The sequence below is a fragment of the Megalobrama amblycephala genome, linkage group LG4 (genome assembly GCF_018812025.1).
Source record: "Megalobrama amblycephala isolate DHTTF-2021 linkage group LG4, ASM1881202v1, whole genome shotgun sequence".
NCBI classification, from domain to species: Eukaryota; Metazoa; Chordata; class Actinopteri; order Cypriniformes; family Xenocyprididae; genus Megalobrama; species Megalobrama amblycephala.
The window spans coordinates 41428428-41452314 of NC_063047.1; the positions used below are offsets into that span (position 1 = coordinate 41428428).

Sequence of the window (23887 nt, forward strand, 5' to 3'; positions counted from 1 at the left end):
CTGACTGGCTAATGCTATTTTTTCCCTAGCCAGTGTTCTTTTATTTCTTCATGTTAACTGAAGGCAAATCTGAATGATGTTCCAGTATTTTAAATACATGTATCTGAAATACTGCCCATAATGAGTGGCTATTAGAGTATATTGTATAGGCTAGGATAAATCTGAGTGATATCCCAAACGGTATTTAAAAAAAAATATATATATAAATACAGTTTGGGATATCTCTCAGATTTATCCTAGCCTATAGATATAACAGAAAACATTCCACTTCAGAGGTATTTGGAGCAAAGCAACATGGGAAATACTCTTTAGAGTGTGGTTTATGTGATTTACATAAAAGTCATTCCCACAATAGGAAGACAACTGAGAGAGGAGAGCTGTAAGAGGAAGAAAGTCGATGCATGCGGCTAAAAAGATAAGTGCACATTTAGGATGTCCATAGGGACAAACCGAAGCCTATTGGCCCAACATCTCAGATCCTGATGAACAGCATATCTGAGCAACTGACCTAAAACCGGGCTAGCAGACAATTCATAGATAATATAGCTTTTTGCAATTCTGTGGTTGGTATGGTCACTTGTTCACCATCTGTGGTCATTAATTAAGTTATACTAGGGTCAAGTGCTGAAATCTAAAGGTCATAGCATGTAATTTATTCAGTTCACATTTGGCAAATATATTAACAAGGACAAACAACAAAAAAAGTCTTCACTTCGCTTATTTTAACGATCTCCCCTGAAGGCCCCAGCGTGATTTATACAGAGGGGGCCCAATGCAAGAACCTTACAGTGGGCCTAGAAAACCTTGCAACACCACTACAGGTTAGGTTCAAGGAGGCCTATAATACCTGTAGAGAGCTTTATTTTGGATTTCCCATTCCCCTCAATGGCAGTTTCATGGGATAACATAAAAATCAAGTACCCATAAATTTTTTTTATAAAAAATCTAAAAGCTCTTACTTGAAATATGTAAAAACATTTTATATCTTTATCAGAATGTAATGCACTACTGGTTTTGAATGGCCCTCAATAGAGAAATATGCTTTTTTGCAGCCAGATGGTGCCAGTCACGCCATCTACCAGCAGGGGCTAACAGGGCCACACTAGCCAGCCAAACAGCCTGTTAAAGAACCGCAATATGGTTCAATATGGTATTAAAGGGATAGTTCACCCAAATTCTCTCATTTACTCACCCTGATGTTGCTGCAAGCAAGTATGACTTTCTGTGGAACACAAAATGAGACATTTTATTTAAAAAAAATCCAAAACAACACTGAAAAAAACAACACTTTGTTTTCAAAATATCTAATAGTTTTGGAACAACATGAGAGCCAGTAAAGGGGTGAGAATTTGTATTTATATATATCCTTTGCATCTGGAAGCATTAAAAGATTTGCTTTCATTGTGAAATAATTACATTAGTTGATTATAAAGAATGAAGGTGACTCTCTCATCACAATGAGAACGTAACACAGAGGCTCATTTATGACTGTGGTGGCTCCATGGCACTGACGTGTTGAGGGGAATTAGATTAGCTGATTAGATCTGATGGCTACCTTGAGATGAAAGAAGAAAGAATTGCATTAAATCTAAGCACCTTTAGTGCTTGATGTCTTCCCTGAATAGCGGTTTGCCAGTGTCACAGTGGCTTGAATTAAATGTGCATTTGCTGAGCGCAGACAGACCAGACAATTCAATTTGACACTGCCTTTAGAGAAGAGCTGAGGGCTAATGAGTTGCTCTGTCTTTAGTGCGTGTCCCACTGCTTCCGGATCAGCTCTTTCACTGCAGACAAACAGATGAGGTCATCACTTTCTGCCCCCGTTGCCATGGAGAAAGAATATAAGTTGGTAATGATATCCACCTTTATTTTTTCTTTAGACTATTCAGTCCCACTTGACATTTCCCTTGGCTCCAGAAGCTGGAGTTGGGTCGTTATCCGCAGAAATCGTTTTCTCAGCAGACAAAAGAGAATATTGTTTTCTTTATTTATAGATCTTTATTTTGGAGACTGTAATTTGATCTACACATATCTGGCTCATGATTTCATTTCCTTCAGGTAAGAAGTGTAAAATAAAGACTGGCTTTATTGATATGAATCACATTGCAAGTACAACACAGATGCAAGCATAACAGTTTAAGATGACACCATCTATTTCTTCTAACTAAGATAGCTAACACATGAATCTGTCTTGAAATACAATCAAAGAGTAATACCTTGTAAATACATTTTTTTTTTTTAAATTGTCTTTTGATACCTTTTTTGCAGACAACTTTTATATATATATATATATATATATATATATATATATATATATATATATATATATATATATATATATATATATATATATCTCTTGGCTTCGTTTTCTTACAATCCATCCTACTATTTAAGTCACTTTATGAACACAAATTTAAAAAAAGATAGCACAACACAAAAGATATAGCAAAAATGAAACATGGCAGGAAGAATAGCAAACCCATCACTAATCTAATCTCTTTTTCACATACAAGGTTCATATTACTGCAGGGGAAAAAAACAACAAAAAAACAAAAAACATACAATCATGTGAATTGTAGTGCTAAAAAATCTCATGCAAATCTTTGCGAAGATTAGAAACTACATACAGTCACAACAACACACTGCAGTTCTTTAACAGATTGCCTCCAACAGTCAGTGCCTTCGGTTCTTTAGTTGATGTTAAATAGTTTTGATTGCTCTCAATACAAAGGACATAACGGTAACTTAATGACATTTCTTGCTTCCTTGCCCTCTATATGTAAATTGAATCATGTTTGTAAAGCTGTACAAGTGTGTATATATATATATATATATATATATATATATATATATATATATATATATATATATATATATATACATTTTTTGTTTTAAGGATAAATCTAAACGAACTTTGTTCAATTTATGCTTAAAACAAGAAAAAAGCTTATCGTATGTAATTTAGCTTAATCGTGTTTTAATATTTTTAACGGACAATAAGATAAAAATACTAATTAATAAAATCTTTTTTTTTTTAGCAGTGAAAATTCAAACACAATCATCTAAGGAGAGCTTAAAAAAAGGCTTTCTGGCAGCTGTTCGTATGTTGCCATTAAATATTACTTTTGATACACCTTCTTTTATTGAACAATCATCAGGCATTACTCTAATTTTCAGTAATAAATTTCCTCAGTGCTACTGTATATCGAATGGTGAATGTCACTTTAGAGTTCCTCAGAGCGAATGACGTGGAACAAGGTGACGTTATACAGCACCTGGTGTCCATTGTTCCATGCATAAAGAGCTCTGTCCCTAGGGTTATAATCCAGCATGGAGATATGGGAATACTTGTTCTGTAAGGGGATGTCGATATACTCATAAGTAGAGGAGTTGGTATGGAAAGCATAGTAGACCTTTGTCCCTCCCGAGTATCCATTGGTGACATAAAGCGTCCCGCAGATCATGAAGGCCTCGCCCGCGCTCCTCTTTGGGTGGTTGGTGGTGTAGCTTTTGATGACCTGCAGGGTTGATGGGTTGAGCTTGCTGATTATAATGTTTCCTGCATTTTGATTGGTGGCATACACAGCCCAAAGCCCACTTTCGTCCACCATAAGGTCAATGTCGGAGTGACCACCCCAGGAATAATGGTAACGGTTGTTGTAGCCGGCGTAATCCAGCTGACCGGACTTGCTGATGGTGGCTGTCTTAAAGTCGAATTTGATGATGGTGTTGCTTTGGAACTTATTGAAGTAGATGGAGCCGTTGTACACCACCTGTCCTGTGCCCGACCAGGGGTGAGGAAGTCGATGTGAGGTGAAGTTGTCCGAATACATGAAGTCGACCATGGACTTGTATTCCCGGACAAAGCGGTTGTTGTGGTAACCGTCCATGTACCACACCTGGTAGTGGAACAATGAATGAGCATCAGTGTGCATCAGTGAATGCATTACAAATGCATATAGTGACTCATGCTATTGAGCATGTTTTTTATTTCTGAAAACTCAAATTAATTTTGATATTATTTGGGTAAAAATGTCAGGGTGATACAACTGTCATGATATGAACTGTCCTGGAAAGTCTCATTAAAGAATTAAATTCTTGAAGAACAAATTTTTAAGCACTTTTGTATAGGTTAAAAAACATAAAATTAAATGGCTTCACAGTTTTTAATATTTGAAAACTTCTGTCAACCAAATAACCAAGTCTTATGGAGTATATATGCACCAATATGCATCAACATGTGAAACAAAAAAAAACAAAAAAAGAAAAACAAATCAGGAAATTATATCATAAAGAGGATGCTTGCAGATCCTCGTGACTGCCTCTTCAATTATCAAATAGTCTGACCTTTTTATGACAAGGCAAAGTGAGTTCAGGTTGTAAAATGTCATGTGGTGCGACTCCCTAAAAATATGAATTGTATGTATGAATTAATAAATATGAATTGTTGATCATTTATGAATTATTAATGAATGAAAAACTCAGTATATTTGTTTAAAAAAGCTTTTCCTTAAAGTATATTATATTTATTTTTAAATAATAATTAAACGTATACACTCACATGTATTCAAGGAGTAAGGAAAATATGTTATTACTTTTTTACTTGATGTTTACATCACATGACATTCACTTGGCACGTGTGATTTTTCCCCCCCTTTTCTTTATCATGGAAACTCTTATGTCATTAATCCCTTCACAGTCAAGGTTAGCATGTAACTTGAGTCCTTGGGACAGATGTTTTTTTTTTTTTTTTTTTTACTCGCCTATATTAGCATATCCCTGCTGCGAATCTATTTCCTAAAAGCCAATCCTTAAAACAAGCACATTTTAAAACGGTCTGACCCTGAAATATATGGAAGCTGCACACTAAGGCTATCAGAGGCTTCACGCAAGGGCAACTCTCTGACCCTTCATCAATCATTTAAGGCTCAGACAGATCTGCAGGCCAGATGCCTTTCTGTTTCTGGGCTTTTCTACTGGATCGATCCATCTCAAAGGGGCTAAAAACTCCACCGCTTCACCTTCAGCCATCCTCTTTGAAGTTGTTGCATTAATATATGATGGGATCATGGATTAGTTGTCAAGCAACTTACTTGCTACTGACATCTAACCAAGATGGATGTGTTAGATTTGTTCAAGAAATTGGAGAAAGACAGAAAGCTTGTACAAAGGCAGGGAACTAAAATAGTCTTACAAGATTTTTGTTTTTAGCACAAAATACTAAATTATGTGTGAAAACAAAGATATGAAAACAACAGCAATATAACAATGTTTGTGTGTGGGAAATACTGACACAGGAATTAACAGACATCATTCAGCTCTTACTGGGAATGACTTTGCTGCCAAACTAATGAAATCCTGCAAGATTTACACCCATCATTTGCATCTTAATGTGTGCTGGTAATTTAATAAGCCACACTCTTGGCATGTTTGCAAGAAAATTCACTGCAGGGATAAAAAGAGTGCTGATAAGATGAAGTCAAATACATTTTAGCCAAGAAAAACAAAAAACAAAACAAAACCAGTTGTGATTAAAATGAGGGATGTGAAGAGATTAAAGCTATTTTTGTTTTAAAAAAAAAAAAAAAAAATAAAATCCAGAGGAATTCAGTTAAGACAGTAAAGAATTGATGAACTCACCCTCGTATCACCATCAGGAGCAAGCGGATCTGTCATCCAGGATCCATATCTTGATCCAGATGTCTTTATGGTTATAGCATCACTTATTCCTGTCAGTTTCCCACAAGCTGGTAATAACAGTAGAAAATACAATTTTATTTTCATCATTTTTCATCATTTACTCACTCATGTGTACTTCCGAACATGTATGACTTTTTTCTTCTTCCATAGAACACACAAAAGGAGAGTATTTATGCTGCTCTTTTCCATGCAGTGAAAGTGGATGGTGACCAGAGGCTGTCAAGCTCCAACAATATTAAAAAGAACCAAAAACAAGTGTGTTATATAAGTCTTTTGAAGGAATTCAGTTAAGACAGTAAATATTTGATGAACTTGCCCTCATATCACCATCAGGGGGAAATTTAAGCTATTCACTGATAATATTCTATTGTGCGCCAAGCTGTATCACACCAGGTTTGACGTCAGTGACACCAAACGTCATTTGTTCTCATAATGTGATGTGCATATTCAAATTGCATGAATAACTTGGAATATAGTGCATGAGTTATGCTACTTTTATGGTGATTTGTTGTCATTTTTGGAGCATGACAGCTTTGGTCATCGTTTGCTTTCATTGTGTAGAAAAGAGCAATCCATTGTAACACCTCTTAGAATAAAGGAATATGGGTTCTTAATGACATGAGGGTGAGTAAATGATGACAGAATTTTCATTCTTCTATTTCCTTTAACATGTTGCTCCTTTGCTTTCTCATGAGAGAGAGAGCGAAATGCTGTTAAACTTCAGTGTTCCGCACTGATAAATGGGCTTGTGGCAGATGGGGGAGGCATTGGAGTTCCTGTCATATTCTAGTGTGTGTTAGGCACTCAGGCAGAAGTTTGCAGGCATCAGTGAAGCTCTCATACTCACTGTTTTGACACAGTGTCAGACAGACGCACTGGAGCATAACTTGTGTAGACGTCTGCAGTGTTGTAAGAGTCCTCGTATACACAAGGAAACGTGTTCTTCTTTCATTTACACTTCTTTCTGGACCTCTTTTTCACTCTTTTTCTGTCACTTTATGTCTTTCAGAGAATTGATGCTGTATCCCTTTCTCTCACTTTCTCTTTCTTTCTTTGGCTGTGCTGTTCTGGCAGTTCACTAGGGAATAGCAACTGCTTTTAAACGAAATGTACATTTATAGATACTCCTCTGTTTCCCATGATATTTTTCCAATATTCTGTTCTTGCCACTGAAATGCGATCATTATGATGGTTTATGTAAAGCCTCACTGGAGCCAGTTCTGGTGAAAAAGAATTGTTTTATATTTCACTGACCTGGCTTTCTGGTGTCATTAGATGGCTCTTCAGAATACTTGATTCTGATAGGTCAATCACTGAAATATAATGACACTAAACTGTATATCTGACAATTGTCCCTGACAACCAATCTCCATGCTAGTTTCAAGTCTCTCGTTTCCCTCTGTGCTCTCTTTCTTCTCACAGGATAAATAAAACTCAAATCAATTTTTCATGTTCATGTATTTATTTATTTGGTGAGTCAGCTAGTCGTTGTCACAAAATAAACCCTTCCAATATGATATACAACCCTTCTGCTTCACGTCTGGGTTTATTTTGCGATCATGACCATCTGACTGTCCATTATCTCTTATTTATTTTATATTGTCCTCTCATTTCAAATTACAAATCAGTGGGCTATATTATACGTATTTTATAATATAAGCATTGGCATAAAATTACTGCAATCAAATAATACTGATTTACCCTACATAAACTGAACATTAATTTCACTGAAAAGCCCTTGAACAGACTGACCTCTATACGATTACTCATAATCTGCTAATATTGACCTGTGCAATTCCATAATCCGTTTGGGATTGAATGAGATGTGATTTATTCACCCAATTCTCTGTTTCAGACGTACTGCTGCAAACAGAATCTGCATTCAAAGATATTCTATGACACACAATATTCAGTAAGTACCAGCCTGACTAACTTTCTCAGCACAGGTGGTCAGTCTTTACACCAGACCCAGTGGCCAAATGTTGAATTTATATTAGTGTATTTAGGAGATACATTGCAAAGTACCTCTTGTTGGATTGTAAAGTAGTGGTACAACTGAATATACATGAAATGAAGGATAGGATCTATAGTGCTGATGATGCTGACTGTTGATGCAATTATGTTGAAATATACAGCAAGCAACACAAGTTCACAGCCCTACATCCCTAATTTGTGACTGTTCACAGCCCTACATCCCTAATTTGTGACTGCTGCGCTGCATAGATAACATGTTTATGTAATTTTCCCAGATATTTACATAATGTCATGGTATTAACTGTTGCCAACCCATCCCAATTTTTTAAAGGTTAGAGAAGCTTAGCAGAAACCCATTACTACTCTTAAAGTATCTCTTTGCTTTGACTTGGTCATTTTTATCCAAGCTACCAAATGAAGGCATCTTTTATGGCACAACATTATGCACCTTAATAAATGGAACTGGAAATAAAGGAACCGGTTGACTTTTTTTAAGATTTTAGATTAAATTTTACATATATGCGTGTAAATAAAGCATAATATCAACTATACCATTATACTATACCAAGTAATATTTTTTGAAAGAAATTCATACTTTTATTTAGCAAGGATGCATTGATTAATCAAAAGTTACAGTAAAGTCTTTTACATTATGAATGCTGTTCTTTTTAACTTTCTATTCATCAAAGAATCCTGAAAATAATGTATCACAGATCACAGTTTCCATCCACAAAAATATTAGGCAGCGAAACTGTTTTCAACATTGATAATAATAAGAAATGTTTCTTGAGCATCAAATCAGCATATTTGAATCATATTCCAAGGGATCATGTGACATTGCAAATTCAGCTTTACCATCAAATGAATAAATTATATTTGAAAATATATTAAATTATAAAACAGTTATTTTAAATTGTAATAAAGGTTTTTACCATACTGTACTTTTGATTAAATAAAAGCATCCTTGGTGAGCATAAGATACTTTAATATAATATAATATAATATAATATAATATAATATAATATAATATAATATAATATAATATAATATAATATAATATAATATAATATAATATAATATAATATAATATAATAATATACAGACGTGGACAAAATTGTTGGTTACCCTTGATAAATATGATCAAAGATGACTGTAAAAATAAATCTGCATTGTTTATCCTTTTGATCTTTAATTAATAAAATGATCAAAAATCTAACCTTTCATTGAAGGAAAAGAATTGAAAGTGGGGTTAAAATCACATTATGAAATAAATGTTTTTCTCCAAAACATGTTGGCCACAATTATTGGCACCCTTAGAATTTTTTTATGAGTAAAATATCTCTGAAGTATATTCCCATTCATATTTACATTTTTTTTTAGCACACCAGGTGATCATGAACATGAAATTGTCCAGCCATGACTTCCTGTTCCACAGGAGTATAAACATGAGGAAACACAAATTCCCCTAATCATTCATCACAATGATAAAACCAAAGAATATAGTTCTGATGTGCAGCAAAAGATTGATGAGCTTCACAACATAGAAAGTGGCTTGATTTCCACCATCAGGGCAATAATTAAGAAGTTACAATCAACTAAAGATGTTACAAATCTGCCTGGAAGAGGACGTGTGTCTAAATCGTCGTAATGCTTGTGGCCAAAGACTCTCCAAGGATCACAGCTGGAAAATTGCAGAGATTAGTTGAGTCTCAGAAAGCCTAAAAAAATGATCAAACATCATCTACAAGTTGTTCGGGAGGGTTTCAAGAAAAATCCTCTGCTCTCATCCAGAAAAATCTCCAGCATATTCAGTTGTCAGACAAGACTGGAGATTCAAATGGGACCGGCTTCTATGGTCAGATGAAACTAAAAAAAGAGCTTTTTGGCAGCAAACCCACCAGATGGTACCCCATGTCCACTGTTAAATATACTGCTGGATTTTTAATGTTGTGGGCCTATTTTTCTGCTGGAGGTCCTGGACATCTTTTTCAGATACATGGCATCATGGATTCTATCAAATACCAACAGATAAAAAATCAAAACCTGACCGCTTCTGCTAGAAATCCAATAATGGGCCGTGGTTGGATCTTCCATCAGGACAGTGATGCAAAACAAACATCAAAACCAACACAAAAATGTGTCACTGAGAACAAAATGAAGCTTCTGCCATGGCCATATCAGTCCCTTGAACTGAACCCTAAAGCAAATGAGTGGAGTGAACTGAAGAGAAGAAGCACCAACATGGAGCTGGGAATCTGAAGGATCTGTAGAGATTCTGCATGAAGGAATGGTCTCTGATCTCTTGTCAGGTGTTCTCCAAACTCATCAGGCATTATAGGTGAAGAGCTGTTATCTTGGCAAAATGAGGTTGCAAAAAGTATTGAATAAAAGGGTGCCAATAATTGTGGCCAATGTGTTTTGGAGAAAAAACATTTATTTCATAATGTGATTTTAACCCCACTTTCAATTCTTTTCCTTCAGTGAAAGGTTAGATTTTTGCTAATTTTCTGAATTAATGATCAAAAGGATAAACAATGCAGATTTATTTGTACAGTCATCTTTGATCATATTTATCAAGGGTACCAACAATTTTGTCTATAATATAATATAATATAATATAATATAATATAATATAATATAATATAATATAATATAATATAATATAATATAATATAATATAATATGACCTCATACTAATTACATTATAATTATAGAATAATTGGGAAAAAATGGTTTAAATTATTATGAAATTATTAGATGATTATAGCATCACATTGCAGGACACTGTTTATGGTCAACAATCACAAAATAGCTGGTTCAGACTTGCTTCTCTCAAAACACTATTATCTACAATGAAGTCCACCTCATTTATACTGTACTGGTGAACAAATTATCAGTGTTTTTTTTCTCATCCAGTGATTTTTTCTCATCCAGTGAACTCCCTTGCGTAATGAAGTATTAGAAATTCAGGCAGCCAGGAGATTACTGTACTGGGAACTGTAATCTTTCAATAGAATCCCGTGATCATATTTAGATGGCTCTCTTTATCACTGCATGTAGCTTTAGCTCAGTAGAAAACTTAAGAGTGCAGCTCTTTTTTGGTATTTATTGTTAAGCACCAAAACCCAACATGCTGTCCTCCTTTAATCAATCAAAGTAAGGCTGCATTTGCATTATGCATGAGTACTAAATCTGTTATTCGTCTGAATCTAAAATAAATGCTCCAAAAAGAAGAGAAATTCTCTATTGTTACTCGGAGCTTCTGACCTATATTCCAATGTATGAATAGTTATTAAGATTTCTTTGAAAATGTACATTTTGCTTTTGGATAAAATCATTTGGATGTTCATTCAACTGAGGATTTGTCTATAAATGTGTCAAAGACTGTTTCCTGTCATATTGAATTTGATAATGTTATTAAATTTACCTGTAAAGTCGCTATGAATTCATGCCATGGCTCAGGTGGACCCAAAGGCATTTGTTATATGAGAGAACAGCACAGCAGCTTCTCATTAGTCACGTCTGTGTCTAACATCCATATGAGATCCATTCCTCACTTTAGAATAAGGCAACATCTGAATCTGCTGCTGCTATCTGTATCAGATTAGCTATGCTGAGACACAGCATTTCAAACAGGGAAAATGACAGGGATAAAGGAAGACTGGCACATATGTTGTGTTGTTTAAATTCAGCATGCTAATGCCTCCAAGCAGCACAATAAATAACAGTGTTTTGCTCAATCGTCCTTCAACGAGTCAGGACCAATGTATCTGATGCGAAGTATCTTGAATTTGAATATTGAGGCTACACAGCAATTTCAAATGTGCTGTAAAAAGCACATTTTTTAATTAGACAAAAAGCGTGCCTTTATTTATGCTTTATTTTTTAACTGTATAAAAGCAACACCAATATATTTTTTTCTAGCTGCTTTTTCTGGGCTGTTCAAATCGTAATTGAAAAAAACAAAGAAGTGAAATAGAGAAAAATCTCATATTTTCTTGCATGCTAAAGTGTGTGTGTTATAGCAACAAATTGGTGTTCTTGTGCACTGTCATATATAATATTTTGAAATTAAATATCAAGGTTGTTTGTGATTGTGCTCAAACTCATCCTACCTAATTTTTGCATGCATGCACGGAGCCTCTCCTCAAGATTAGACACCCTGTTGTGAAGCTCCTCGTAGTCAAAGGCCCCGATCTCCTCCTGCAGTTCACTTAGCACTGATGTCAGATTCTTGACCTCCTCTTTAAACTGCATTACCAATTTTGCATCGGCCTTGTATTCCTCCAACACTGGTATCATTGGCCTAAGTTCCTCCATTTTCGCTTTTATGGCCTGAAAGGTTAAAATAGGCTTGGTTCAGTAGGCATGTGTGCAACGATTGCGTCCAAACACCTGTCTTGCCCTACACTTGCCCTCTCTGCCTACTCTATAACGATTTCTGAGTGTGCCTAGCAAACAGATGTAGAGTTCAACATGGTATAAAACAAGTTCTCAGTACACCAGCAAAAATTTGAAAAATCTCTCTTTATTTTCCAGTGTTTAAAATGCAAGGTGTCGAAGGTTACATGCTTCACATATACAACAATAGTTTTTCTTGTTTCAAAATATCCAAATGTGCATAAACAAATCTGAATTAGGAAAGACATAGAGATGTCATAACATAAGAAAATCTACTCAAGGAAGGCTGCAATAGTGGCATGCAGAAAAAGAGCGCAAACAGAATTCAAAGGTGCTTTGTATTTAAAATAAACTGAATGATGCGATCAGTTGACCAGCTGAGGATTACAATGGGATTGAACTTGTTCTTCAGTCTCTGCAGCTTTGTTTTAATTCATAAAGTTAGCCCTGCAAGCAAGAAAATGAAATTTGGTTGAATAGCTAACTCGCTAGCCTTTCTAATACACACATTTTCACAGATACAGCTGTATGTACAGAAATGATGCAACACATTTTATTTGAAAAATTATTCGATGGGATGAACTAACACACAAACGCATGCTTGAAATTATTTGCACATATGGAAATAATCATGATGGTTTATGCCCAAGTTTATACACATAAATGAGGACATAGATTAAGAAAGAACGTAATATTAAAGGGTTAGTTCACCCAAAAATGAAAATGATGTCATTAATTAATCATGTCGTTCCACACCCGTAAGACCTTCGTTCATCTTAAGATATTTTTGATTAAATCCGATGGCTCAGTGAGGCCTCCATTGCCAGCAAGATAATTAACACTTTCAGATGCCCAGAAAGCTACTAAAGACGTATTTAAAACAGTTCACGTGACTACAGTGTGTAACCTTTTGTGCGCCAAAAAACAAAACAAAATAATGACTTTCCAACAATATCTAGTGATGGGTGATTTCAAAACACTGCTTTGAAGCTTTATGAATCTTTTGTTTCGATCCGTGGTTCGGATCGGGTATCAAACTGCCAAAGTCACGTGAACTATTCAAATTTCGAAACACTTATGACGTAACGAAGCCTCGTTTACTGAAATCACGTGACTTTAGTGCTCCAAACCAAAAAACCAAAAACAAAATAACGACTTTTCAACAATATCTATTGATGGCCGATTTCAAAACACTGCTTTGAAGCTTTACGAATCTTTTGTTTTGAATCAGTGTTTTGAAATCGGCCATCACTAGATACTGGTGAAAAGTCGTTATTTTGTTTTTTTGCCGCACAATAAGTATTCTTGTCACTTCATAACATTAAGGTTGAACCACTGTAGTCACATGAACTGTTTTAAATATGTTTTTAGTAGCTTTCTGGGCATCTGAAAGTGTTAATTATCTTGCTGGCAATAGAGGCCTCACTGAGCCATCGGATTTCATCAAAAATAACTTAATTTGTGTTCCGAAGGACTTCCGGGTGTGGAACGACATGAGGGTGGGTAATTTATGACATAATTTTCATTTTTGGGTGAACAAACCCTTTAATAGCAAGTATTATATGCACACACTACCGTTCAAAAGGTTTGGAGTCAGTATGATTTTTTTTATGTTTTTAAAATAAGTCTCTAATGCTCACCAAGGCTGCATTTATTTGACAAAAAAACACAGTAAAACAGTTATATTGTGAAATATTATAATTTAATATAATCTTCAGTGTCACATGATCCTTCAGAAATCATTCTAATATGTTGATTTGGTGCTCAAGAAACATTACTTATTATTATCAGTGTTGAAAATTCTTTGAAGAATAGAAAGTTCAAAAGAACAGCATTGATTTGAAATAGAAAATCTTTTGTAATATTAGAAATGTCTTTACTGTAAATCACATTCTTGCTGAATAAAACAATTAATTTATTTAAAAAAAATCACTTAATAAATAAAGAAAGAAATAAACTTACTGACCTCAAACTTTTGAAAGGACGTTTTATATTATATTATATTGTACTTGGATCATAAAGTGCAAAATCATTCTCGTCCAAACAAAGAAAAATGCATTTCCCATGTCCCTTGATTGCATTTATCAAATTCATTCTTTATGTTTTCCTACTTCGGCTGAAATACCATGTTTGTATATGCTCTGTGTAGACCTGAACTTCTGAGAATGAACAGCACCATGTAGACTCTGCTATAATGATGGTGAATAAGATGACCTTTTCCAGTGATTGCATCCAAATATTTGATGTTTTCATGTAATAAATGTTTAAAGGTCAAGCCATAAAATGTTTTGAGTAGATTTCTTACTTGGTAAATGAACAAGAGGTGCCTCCAACACTGGCCTGCTGACCTGCCTGATTTGCGTGGACATTCCTGACCATAATATTCAGTTTGACGAGCAAAATGTTCAATGCCCTATTTTTGTTTAAAAGATTCTGAAGGGCCAGATGATGCAGAAGGAGCTAAAGATTGTGCTAGACAGATCTATAAAATCTATGCCACTTTGGGAGCTCGATACACACACAACAAATTGCAGTGTGCAACAAAATCACTGCGCCTCCATTTCGAAAAATAGCAACGGCCTCATTAGCATGCAGATGCAATTGATGTCAGGCAGCTAACAATACCTAAGATGGAAAATGAATCATATTTTGTAATTCACTTCTCGTGGGAAAATGCCTGTGTCGTCCACTCTGGAGGAGAAAATCATTCATAACAAATATTCTGAGCTCACTTGGCTTGCAGATATACAGAAAATGAATATGCTCAGTCATTTTCTCCAAGATCGATTAGTTAATGTAATGTTAAAGGCCAGTGTTGGGAGCTGAATGAAATAAGTGAGTTAACCTTTTGTAAATGGGAAATATTATATGTGGTCACGAATGAAATCTGACATTTACAAATGGAATAACCACAGTGAAGAATATTTGGATGAGCTCATATATTTGTACGCACCTTGTATTGCTTTGCGATATTCTGCTTGTGGCTTTCCTCCACCTGTTTGAACTTAGATTCCAGGCCTTTCAACTGCACCTCCATTCTTTGCACATACTGCAGGTCTTTCTGGGTCCTCTGGTCAAGACTCTGGATGGACTGAGTCATATTCTGGACCTGAAAGAGAGAAACAGAACATAAGAGATGAGTAATAAGCCATGTTCTGCGTGACAACCCTGCTAAAAAGATCTATGAAAGGCGTCCAGTGAGCTATTTATTCTGTCAGTATGGCTTTGTGTGGATATGTGCGTGGAATATTTTCAAAGGTTACTTTTTCCAGGAGCTGTCTCAGTTGTTTGGTCCTGGCATCCCGTGAACACATGGTCTGCTGAGGAGCCACAACAGTGCACACACACCTGCCCTCACTGTCTTGTGCTGAGCTGTACACCTGCCACGACTCTTCAGGGTTAGCAGGCAGCACCTGGGCAAGGGGCAAAACAAAGAGGAAACAAGGTCAGTGAATGATCGGGATATGCTGTAGCAGCTTTGTAACAATTTTATCCTTTCTCTCACTGCAGTATTTGGGGAAGGTTAATTGCCTGAACACTTACACAAGGGTCAGACTAAAATAGTTTTTGGCCAGTTGACGGAAACGGTCATGCCAGTTCTTAAATGTTTACAGTGCGTTGCAATAATCTTACATTTAAAGGATTAGTTCACTTCAGAATTAAAATTTTCTGATAATTTACTCACCCCCATGTCATCCAAGATGTTTATGTCTTTCTTTCTTCAGTTGAAAAGAAATCAAGGTTTTTGAGGAAAACATTCCAGCTTTTTTCTCCATATAGTGGACTTCAACAGTTGCCAATGGTTTGAAGGTCCAAATTGCAGTTTCAGTGCAGCTGATGAATAAGGGTCTTCTCTAGCGAAAAGACCAGATCGGCCATTTACATTTACATACTTTTAAACCACAAATGCTCGTCTTGCACTAGCTCTGCGATGCGCCACGCATTACTTAATCATGTTGGAAAGGTCACAGGTGACCGGTGGAAGTACCACGGTAGGGCAAAAAACTCTCATCCAACTTCAAAATTGTCCAACATACTTTTTTTTAACCTTTTTTTTTTTTTGTAAAGGTCGTTTGACTTCGCTTCGGACATTCGCTACTTCCACCTATGTCACGCGTGATTGTCATGCGTGGCGTATCGCAGAGTTAGTGCAAGACGAGCATTTTTAGTTAAAAAGTATATATATTTTTATTAATTAATTAATTTTTTTTTTTTTTTTTTTTTTTTTACAAAATTACCTATTGTTTCACTAGATAAGACCCTTATTCCTTGGCTGGGATCATGTAGAGCCCTTTGAAGCTGCATTGAAACTGCAATTTGGACCTTCAACCCGTTGGTTGCCATTGAAGTCCACTATATGGATAAAAATCCTGGAATGCTTTCCTCAAAAACCTTAATTTTCTTTTCGACTGAAGAAAGAAGGACATGAACATCTTGGATGACATGGGGGTGAGTAAATTATCAGAAAATTTTAATTCTGAAGTGAACTAATCCTTTAATTGATCATGTGTTTTTTATGCAACACAAACTTAAACACTTGGTTGTCTGTGGTTTATGGAATGTTGTTTTTGTGAATTCTGCTGAAGTAAATATGTCACCAAGGTAAGGTTATTTAGCTGGATGATATAGATGAAGGTTTTGTAATTGTATGACTTGCGATAATCTTGGAAACATGAGTTTTATTCAAAATAAGATGAAAATGATAAACAAATTAGTAATGTGTCACACTCTGCAATCGTTTTCCAGCAAAAGTGTTTATAAAGCATATAGTTTAACAAAATAATATATATGATTATTTGTGCAGGACTAAGTTCCAACTTGTTCAGAAAACTTATTGTTGAGCTCAGCTACAGTATTTATTCTCTGTTTTACTTTCTATCTGTCTGTCTCTCTCACTCTCATTTTGTTTCTCCTTGTCCATCAAGAGCAGAGCAGTGTATTAGTGGTCAATATATACTGACAAAATGCAGTTTTCTAAGGATTTTCATGTTTGGTGCTTTGATGTGAAATGGATTCTCGAAGAGGATTTTATGACCCAGTGGCTTTACATAAAAGAGCCATCTGGAAGAGTGAGCGTTTCCGTATGTCTTGCCCTAATCCTGAGTAATCTAATGAATAATCCATATTCAAAACCAGTGTGGACAGAAAGCATTTTTTTATTAAATCTAAGGAACATCTTTGTAAATCTGCTGCTGCTGTAATGCTGAATTCAGATTAAAATACAATCTAATGTTTTTATTATTGTATGAGGACAGAGCTTACCACAATATCAAAATAGTGAAGGCATACATAAAAAATAAAAAAAATAAATAAATAAATAGAAATAGAAATGATAGTATTTTTGTCTTGCTCACAAACAACTGATTTAAATAGTATAGATTTCAGCATAGGATTTCTATAGGTGACTCATAGAAATTACCCAAGGATACAAACACACTCAAAGTCAATAATCCCCCCGCTGAGACACATTTTACCCGACTGCAGCATTTAAACCTGAGGAGACAAAGGTTTTTGTCCATTGAAAGAGATGAATAACACTGGATATCAATTAAAATTAATCACACACTGTCACTGTCAGGTTCCTAACACCTCCTTAATGTCATCCCATAAATGAGCACCTTCTGATAAATATGTCTAATGTCTAAAACTGAACTAATGAAGTATTTTTTTTTAATTCCTGTGCAAAAGTCAAAAGTAAAAAAAAAAAAGTCAAAAAAGTAAAAAAAAAAAAATTGTATTGTCATTGTTTGCCACCTTTTGCGTTGCTACACTACATGATTTATGCAGTGACATAAAAGTGGAATATATCCAGTTAAAGTCGTGCAATCCCATAGAATAATTGAGGTCTGTGACTGATGCACAAAATCCAAATCAACATTAAAGACGGGCAAACACTTAAATACTTGCACTGCATACTGATACTCTCCTTATAAAAAATATATATGGCAGTAGTAGACTATAGGTAATGCAGGGTAATACCATAGTACTTAAATCTATAGTACTAAATAATTACCATATTCATATATTGTGGTATTTACATGGTACTCCAATGTAATGCAATAGGTATACGCTGGCATATTAGACTACAATGTAAAAAAAAGTAAAAACCACTGAGTTTTGTTCTTTCTTTTTATTGAGACGGAATGGATTTTTTTAGGGTGCTGTATGAATAACATATTTTTTTTCATGTTACAGCATGCATTATTTAAATAGTATAGGCCCAGTTTCTAACGTATAAATAATATAAATGTTTTGCAGCTCATATTGTCTAAACAGAACATGAAGAAAGAGGAAATAAGTAAACTCACGCCAGTGCTCCGGTCCGGCACACCCGGAGGTGCCACGCTTAATTTGGTGCTATTCAGACCTACTAGAGTGGGCAGCGTTTGCGACATCCAGTTGGTGATCATCGCCATCGTGCTGAGCACTACTCCAATTTTCAGCAAAGGCACCGACATCTCTGCTCGTCTCTTTCCCTAACCTTCATTATACACATTCCAGTGGAGAACTGTACTGGTAACCGGCGCTGCTGAGAGAGGAGATGTGCTTCTGTAAAGCACCCAGTTTAAATGAATTCATCTCGGACATTTCTACTCGCACCTATCCTATACTGAACTTTATAATTACGCAAGCTCTCTCGGTTTATGAGAAGACTGCTGTTCTGTCTTCTCTCTCCACACGAATAATGACGGCAGTTCAGCAGATCATCTCATCTCATTGGTTCCATGCCCCCGCCCACACGGCATACTGGTGAAATATTCATAAATATCACAAACCTCCTCCTGACGCTTGACGCACGAACTAAATCACTGAACACGTACAAAGTTTTCCTTAGTATCACAATACCCATACTGACAGCAATAGTTAAAACGGTTAATAGATAAAATAGTGCACTCTGCTCTCAAATTGCCTATAAGTGTACGCTAAATGTAGGCTATGTTAAATAGGCGCGTGCCTTTGATGCAGAGAGCGATGTCTTAATAAGTCAACTTATTATTTAAAAAGTGTATTTAAACAACGTTTTAGTAGCCTGTGCACCAAATGTGGGTAACGGATTACAAGTTTTTCAGAATATGTGCTAAATAGACGCTTGCGAACAGAAATCGCGTTCGCCTCTGGCAACGGCTCGCTCCCGGAGCGCATAGGTTCAGAATTGAAAACATTAGTAGACCTACTGTGATTATTTATCGCTTTGTTATAAATTTACATATGCACACAGGGTGCTGTCAAAGGTGCTGGAGACGATAAAAAATTTGGTTTGCGCGAGACGACATTACCCACTGGTTAAAGTTACTCTATAAAGTCGACTCCATTGAATAATTTGCGCGCTGTGTAATACTGCGGCTCATCGGTGTAGTGTAGCGATTACTGGTACAACGACTCTCTCTTTTCGGTATGCAGTACACACATGCCTACACACATTATTTATATGCTAGAATAAAGTAACTATGATTGTTAATGCTCTCTGAGCATTTAATTAAACTCTAAATATCAGCAGATGTTAGATAACTCAGTTAACTTTGAAACAGTGCTTTATGAGTGCTATTTATGAGTCACTTCTGAACAGGGGGATTTTAATAGGATAGCCTGACCAATTGTCTCTCAACATGTCATGATATTATTTGACCAAAAGAGGGCAGTACAGGTTGCCTTCTCATTTATTTATTTATTTATTTTTTATCTTGAACAAGTTCCAATCAGACCCCCTGCCACCCACCACCCATGCCCAGCATACACTAGTTTTTTTTTTTTTTTTTTTCAAACATATTTGGTTTATACACATATACACCATAGACACGTTCCTAATGAACTGGTGACAAATAGCACTCGCAGCCAGACCTTTTAAACATATTTAACGTAAGAGCATCCTTGTTCTTTTTCTTTTTAATTTTGGCTAGCAACACTTGATTTCACCTGCTCTAAAAAAGGGGGAATACCTGATAGGTCACTGATTTACACATGAGACATTTCTTTCCTATGCAGGTCAACAATATTTATGAACATTTTGAGCAAACATATATATATACATATATATATATATATATATATATATATATATATATATATATATATATATATATATACATATATATACATATATATATATATATATATATATATATATATATATATATGTATGTATATAGTTAACTAATGAACCTTATTGTAAAGTGTTACCACACACACACACACACACACACATATATATATATATATATATATAAATATAGGTCCCACTTTATATTAGGTGGCCTTAACTATGTACTTACATTTAAATGGATCATTTGATACAATGTACCTATTGTGTACATACATGATTTTACATTGTACTTATATTTTAAAAAATACCTCCTGCATGTGATTACACTGTTGACCCATCCCTTACACCTTAACCCACCCTTAAACCTACCCATACTACTGAACCTGTCACTAACCTTACCCATATCCCACCTCAATAGCAGCAAAGGTGTTTTGCAATACAATATTAACACAAGACGTACATTGTACTTATTTTTTGATGTAAGTACATAGTACTTACATAAAGTAGGACCAAAAAACAACATGCGAAACAACTTATTTTGATTGAAAAATAATTAAAGGTGTTGTCTAAAATAATGTTTGACATCTGAAATTATTATATACTGTAATATTAAGTGCCTCTAATTCCATTGTTGATATAATAACTGGAAACAATGTAAATTTTTTTTTTTTTTATCAACTTGCATTTTATCACATGAAACAGGAGCTTTTTTTTTTTCTTCTTCAGTGATTCATAATTTGAGACAGATTACAAATCATGGCACAGGGCACTTAGTTTCAGACGACCGATTCAGTTAATGAACCATATAATAAATGGCAGTTCAAAAACTAGCTCCATATGAACATTTTCTTAATAGCTACTTGTAGTATTAAGGTGAAATAAAAAATAAGCCCATGAAAGAAAAAAAAAAAAAAAAAAAAACGAATGAAGATAAGGAAAACTTGCATTAAATTTGCAAAATTAATTTTCATAAAAGCTAATGACCTTGCCTCTTCAGTATAGCTGTTTCCAGTTGATTAACTCACCAACAGTGATTTACAATGTCAAAGGTGTAAAACTGAAGAGGAAGCATCAATGTGGAGTGTGGAGAAAGCAATTTACTTGCTATTTTTGTCTTCAAAGTGAGATTGTAGAGTGTCAGAGACAATCACAGCGTGTTGATAATGAGAATACACTGCACAAGCCCTGGAGTGTTTTATCTTGAATAGGAATAATCATACAAATGATACAATGATACTGATGATCACTCTCTCACACAGAGACTTCACAGCTTCCAAGATGCATTTATCTTTAAATACTAAAACTGTCAACTATTATTATGAAAACACATTCATTATCATGCACAATAACCTACATAAAAGTTACTATAAAATAACCCCTCTAGCCAAAAGCTCAGATAGGAGAAACCTTGCTGTGATTTTCTTCTAAATGAGGTTTAATCATATCAGTCCATCCCGATCTCTGCTGCCCAATAGATTAATTTGCACTTATGATAATACATGTAACCGGCTTATTTTGAGCATATCTGCCTAATTAGCCCGAGATGTGCGCTGAAAATGGCGTTTATAAACCTACTTGGGTGAGTTCAGTGCCCATCAGTACAAGGAGGGTGAGACTCAGGAGCTTGCTTGCAGGCTGCATCTTCAGCTGCCGATGCCACCTGATCCGAAGATATCACATGCAGAGCTGTTTTCTGTGCAGCTGTCCGGCTCTCTATTAGATGCTCCTCTTCAAATTGCGTATAGGCTGTTTTAATTCAGCGCCAAAATAATGGGAAAATAAGATTGAAATGGTTTGCACAGCCGTCTCTTTGCATATTTATCTCATCTCAGCTTCTCGACGCCTCCTCGTCCTCTTTCCTCCTGGACCACCGATCCGATCGCGAATGTAGGGATGTGCACGAAAGCGGCGAAAATATTACTTCATCACTAGACAAACTTGGCTTGGTTAATACGAGAGGGTAGGTGTGGGCAGGAAATTTGAGAAGCGGGGCCAAGCAGTGGTGCTGAACCGGATGTGACACGGACTGGAGTGGGAAATTCAAAAAACGTACGAGGGACATGAGCAGTGAGAAGGACGCGAGCAGCGTGAGAAGAGCTGCTGGAGTGGAGAGCGCGCTCTTAATAACCTCTCACTGTTGGACATGAGCTCTCAGTGCGCGTGTGAAACAGCGCAGGTCACAGCAGAAGTGTCAGGGCTTAACTAAAGGATAATAAAAAGAGTGGCGAGGTTGCCATGGATACTGCGTCCTCCTTGGGTATCACAAATAATAATGATGAAAAACATACAAAATTGTATTACTTTCATGTAGATATAAGCACTATAATAAATAAATGTCGTTTTATAGCCTACCAAACCAACCTATACAAAACAAATTCAGGACATTAAAGTTTCAACACTCTCATTTAATCAATAGAAACGTCCTCAAATGCCATCGTTAAGGTTTCTCCATTTACTGACAGTAATTGACTCACCCAAAAGAGCGATAGGCTAAATGTCATCACCACGGTGGCCTTAAGAAGCACAACAGTCTAGAGTAAACTCCTTGAATTAAAGGTCGAATTAACACCTGCTGTTGCAGTACTACAACAAACAGAATGTGCAAGCAGTCTTTGTTTGAAGACTACTTTTTACATTTACATATTCAGGGGGCTTTTTCACGCCATCCCAGATTTAATAGATTTTTTTTATAAGAACGTTCTCCAAATATTCAGTGTTGGTTCTGGGAACGTAAAAAATGTCCATTTTTTTTGACGTTAGAGGAACGTGTTTTAAAAGGTATGATGTTCCTTAAATGTTCTTTCAACATAATTTCGATTAAAAATTCACCATTCCATGATTTGGAACATTCCAAGAACATAAAAACGTTAATGGAATGTTATGTAAAGGTTAGTATAATGTTCCTGAAACATTCGTTCAGTCATTCAAACACCTGCTGTGAACAAGCACTGACAGTAAGAGAAATAATGACACAAACTACAACTTTCTTCAGCCACAGCCTTAGATGAAATCAGACATTAAATCTCTCAAGATCTCAGCAGAGGAGGATTAAAGGCACAATATGTAAGATTTTTGCAGTTAAATATCCAAAAACCACTAGGCCAGTGTTATATATTTTGTTCAGTTGAGTACTTATAATATCCCAAATGTTACTATAATTCGTGAGAAAATCGCAATTTTTAACCAAGAATACGGGACGTGTCCGGGAGTCACCTGTCAATGGCGTAATATTCGCGTTACCCTCGGTTTCCAGTTCTATTTTGTAGAAACCATGGGAACACCAAAGACGCTTTAATATATTACGTGTTTTATTAGACAAGGGAACAACTGTTTGGTTACATTTATAGACAGAAAACAAATTATTGTTACATAGCTCAACAAGTTTAGTCTTATTGTTTAAATCTAGTTTTCTTGATTTTCCGAGAGTACCATGCTTTACCATGCCTCAGAGAAAAACACTATTTTGTCAAATAGCTAAGTAATACAGCATTTTCTCCATCATACAATACGTTTTAAAATGAATTGCATGCCATTTATTAACACAAGCCACCCAGCATTTATTAATATGATATTCTAAAATCAATCTAGCTTACTGTAGTGCGCAACAAATGTCTCACAGCAGCCGCTGAGCGAACGCACAGAGTAAAGTTATAACATGATTTTCAACACAGTAAACTGTATCTAATATGATAAACAGCACTGCTACCTCATACACTTGACCGGAAGAAGCAGAAGTGACAACTGCGGCATAATCTACATACTGCATTTAAA

The 23887-nt window shown here is 35.5% G+C and overlaps 1 protein-coding gene across 2 annotated transcripts; it reads right to left on the reverse strand.

Annotated features, from left to right (window-relative positions):
* Window positions 1-2068: 2068 nt before the first annotated feature.
* On the reverse strand, window positions 2069-22225 carry olfm1a (olfactomedin 1a). 2 transcript variants are annotated; one of them, XM_048189392.1, is made up of 6 exons: window positions 21692-22225; window positions 15339-15488; window positions 15029-15184; window positions 11790-12009; window positions 5641-5747; window positions 2069-3899 (listed from the first exon to the last, which is right to left on the reverse strand). In XM_048189392.1, exons 1-6 carry the CDS (start codon window positions 21755-21757, stop codon window positions 3225-3227), a joined length of 1374 nt encoding a protein of 457 aa, XP_048045349.1. In that variant the 5' UTR covers window positions 21758-22225; the 3' UTR covers window positions 2069-3224. The 2 variants fall into 2 exon arrangements, with proteins under 2 accessions (XP_048045349.1, XP_048045348.1); XM_048189391.1 differs by lacking the exon at window positions 21692-22225 and adding an exon at window positions 18384-18812.
* Between the last annotated feature and the right edge of the window lie 1662 nt (window positions 22226-23887).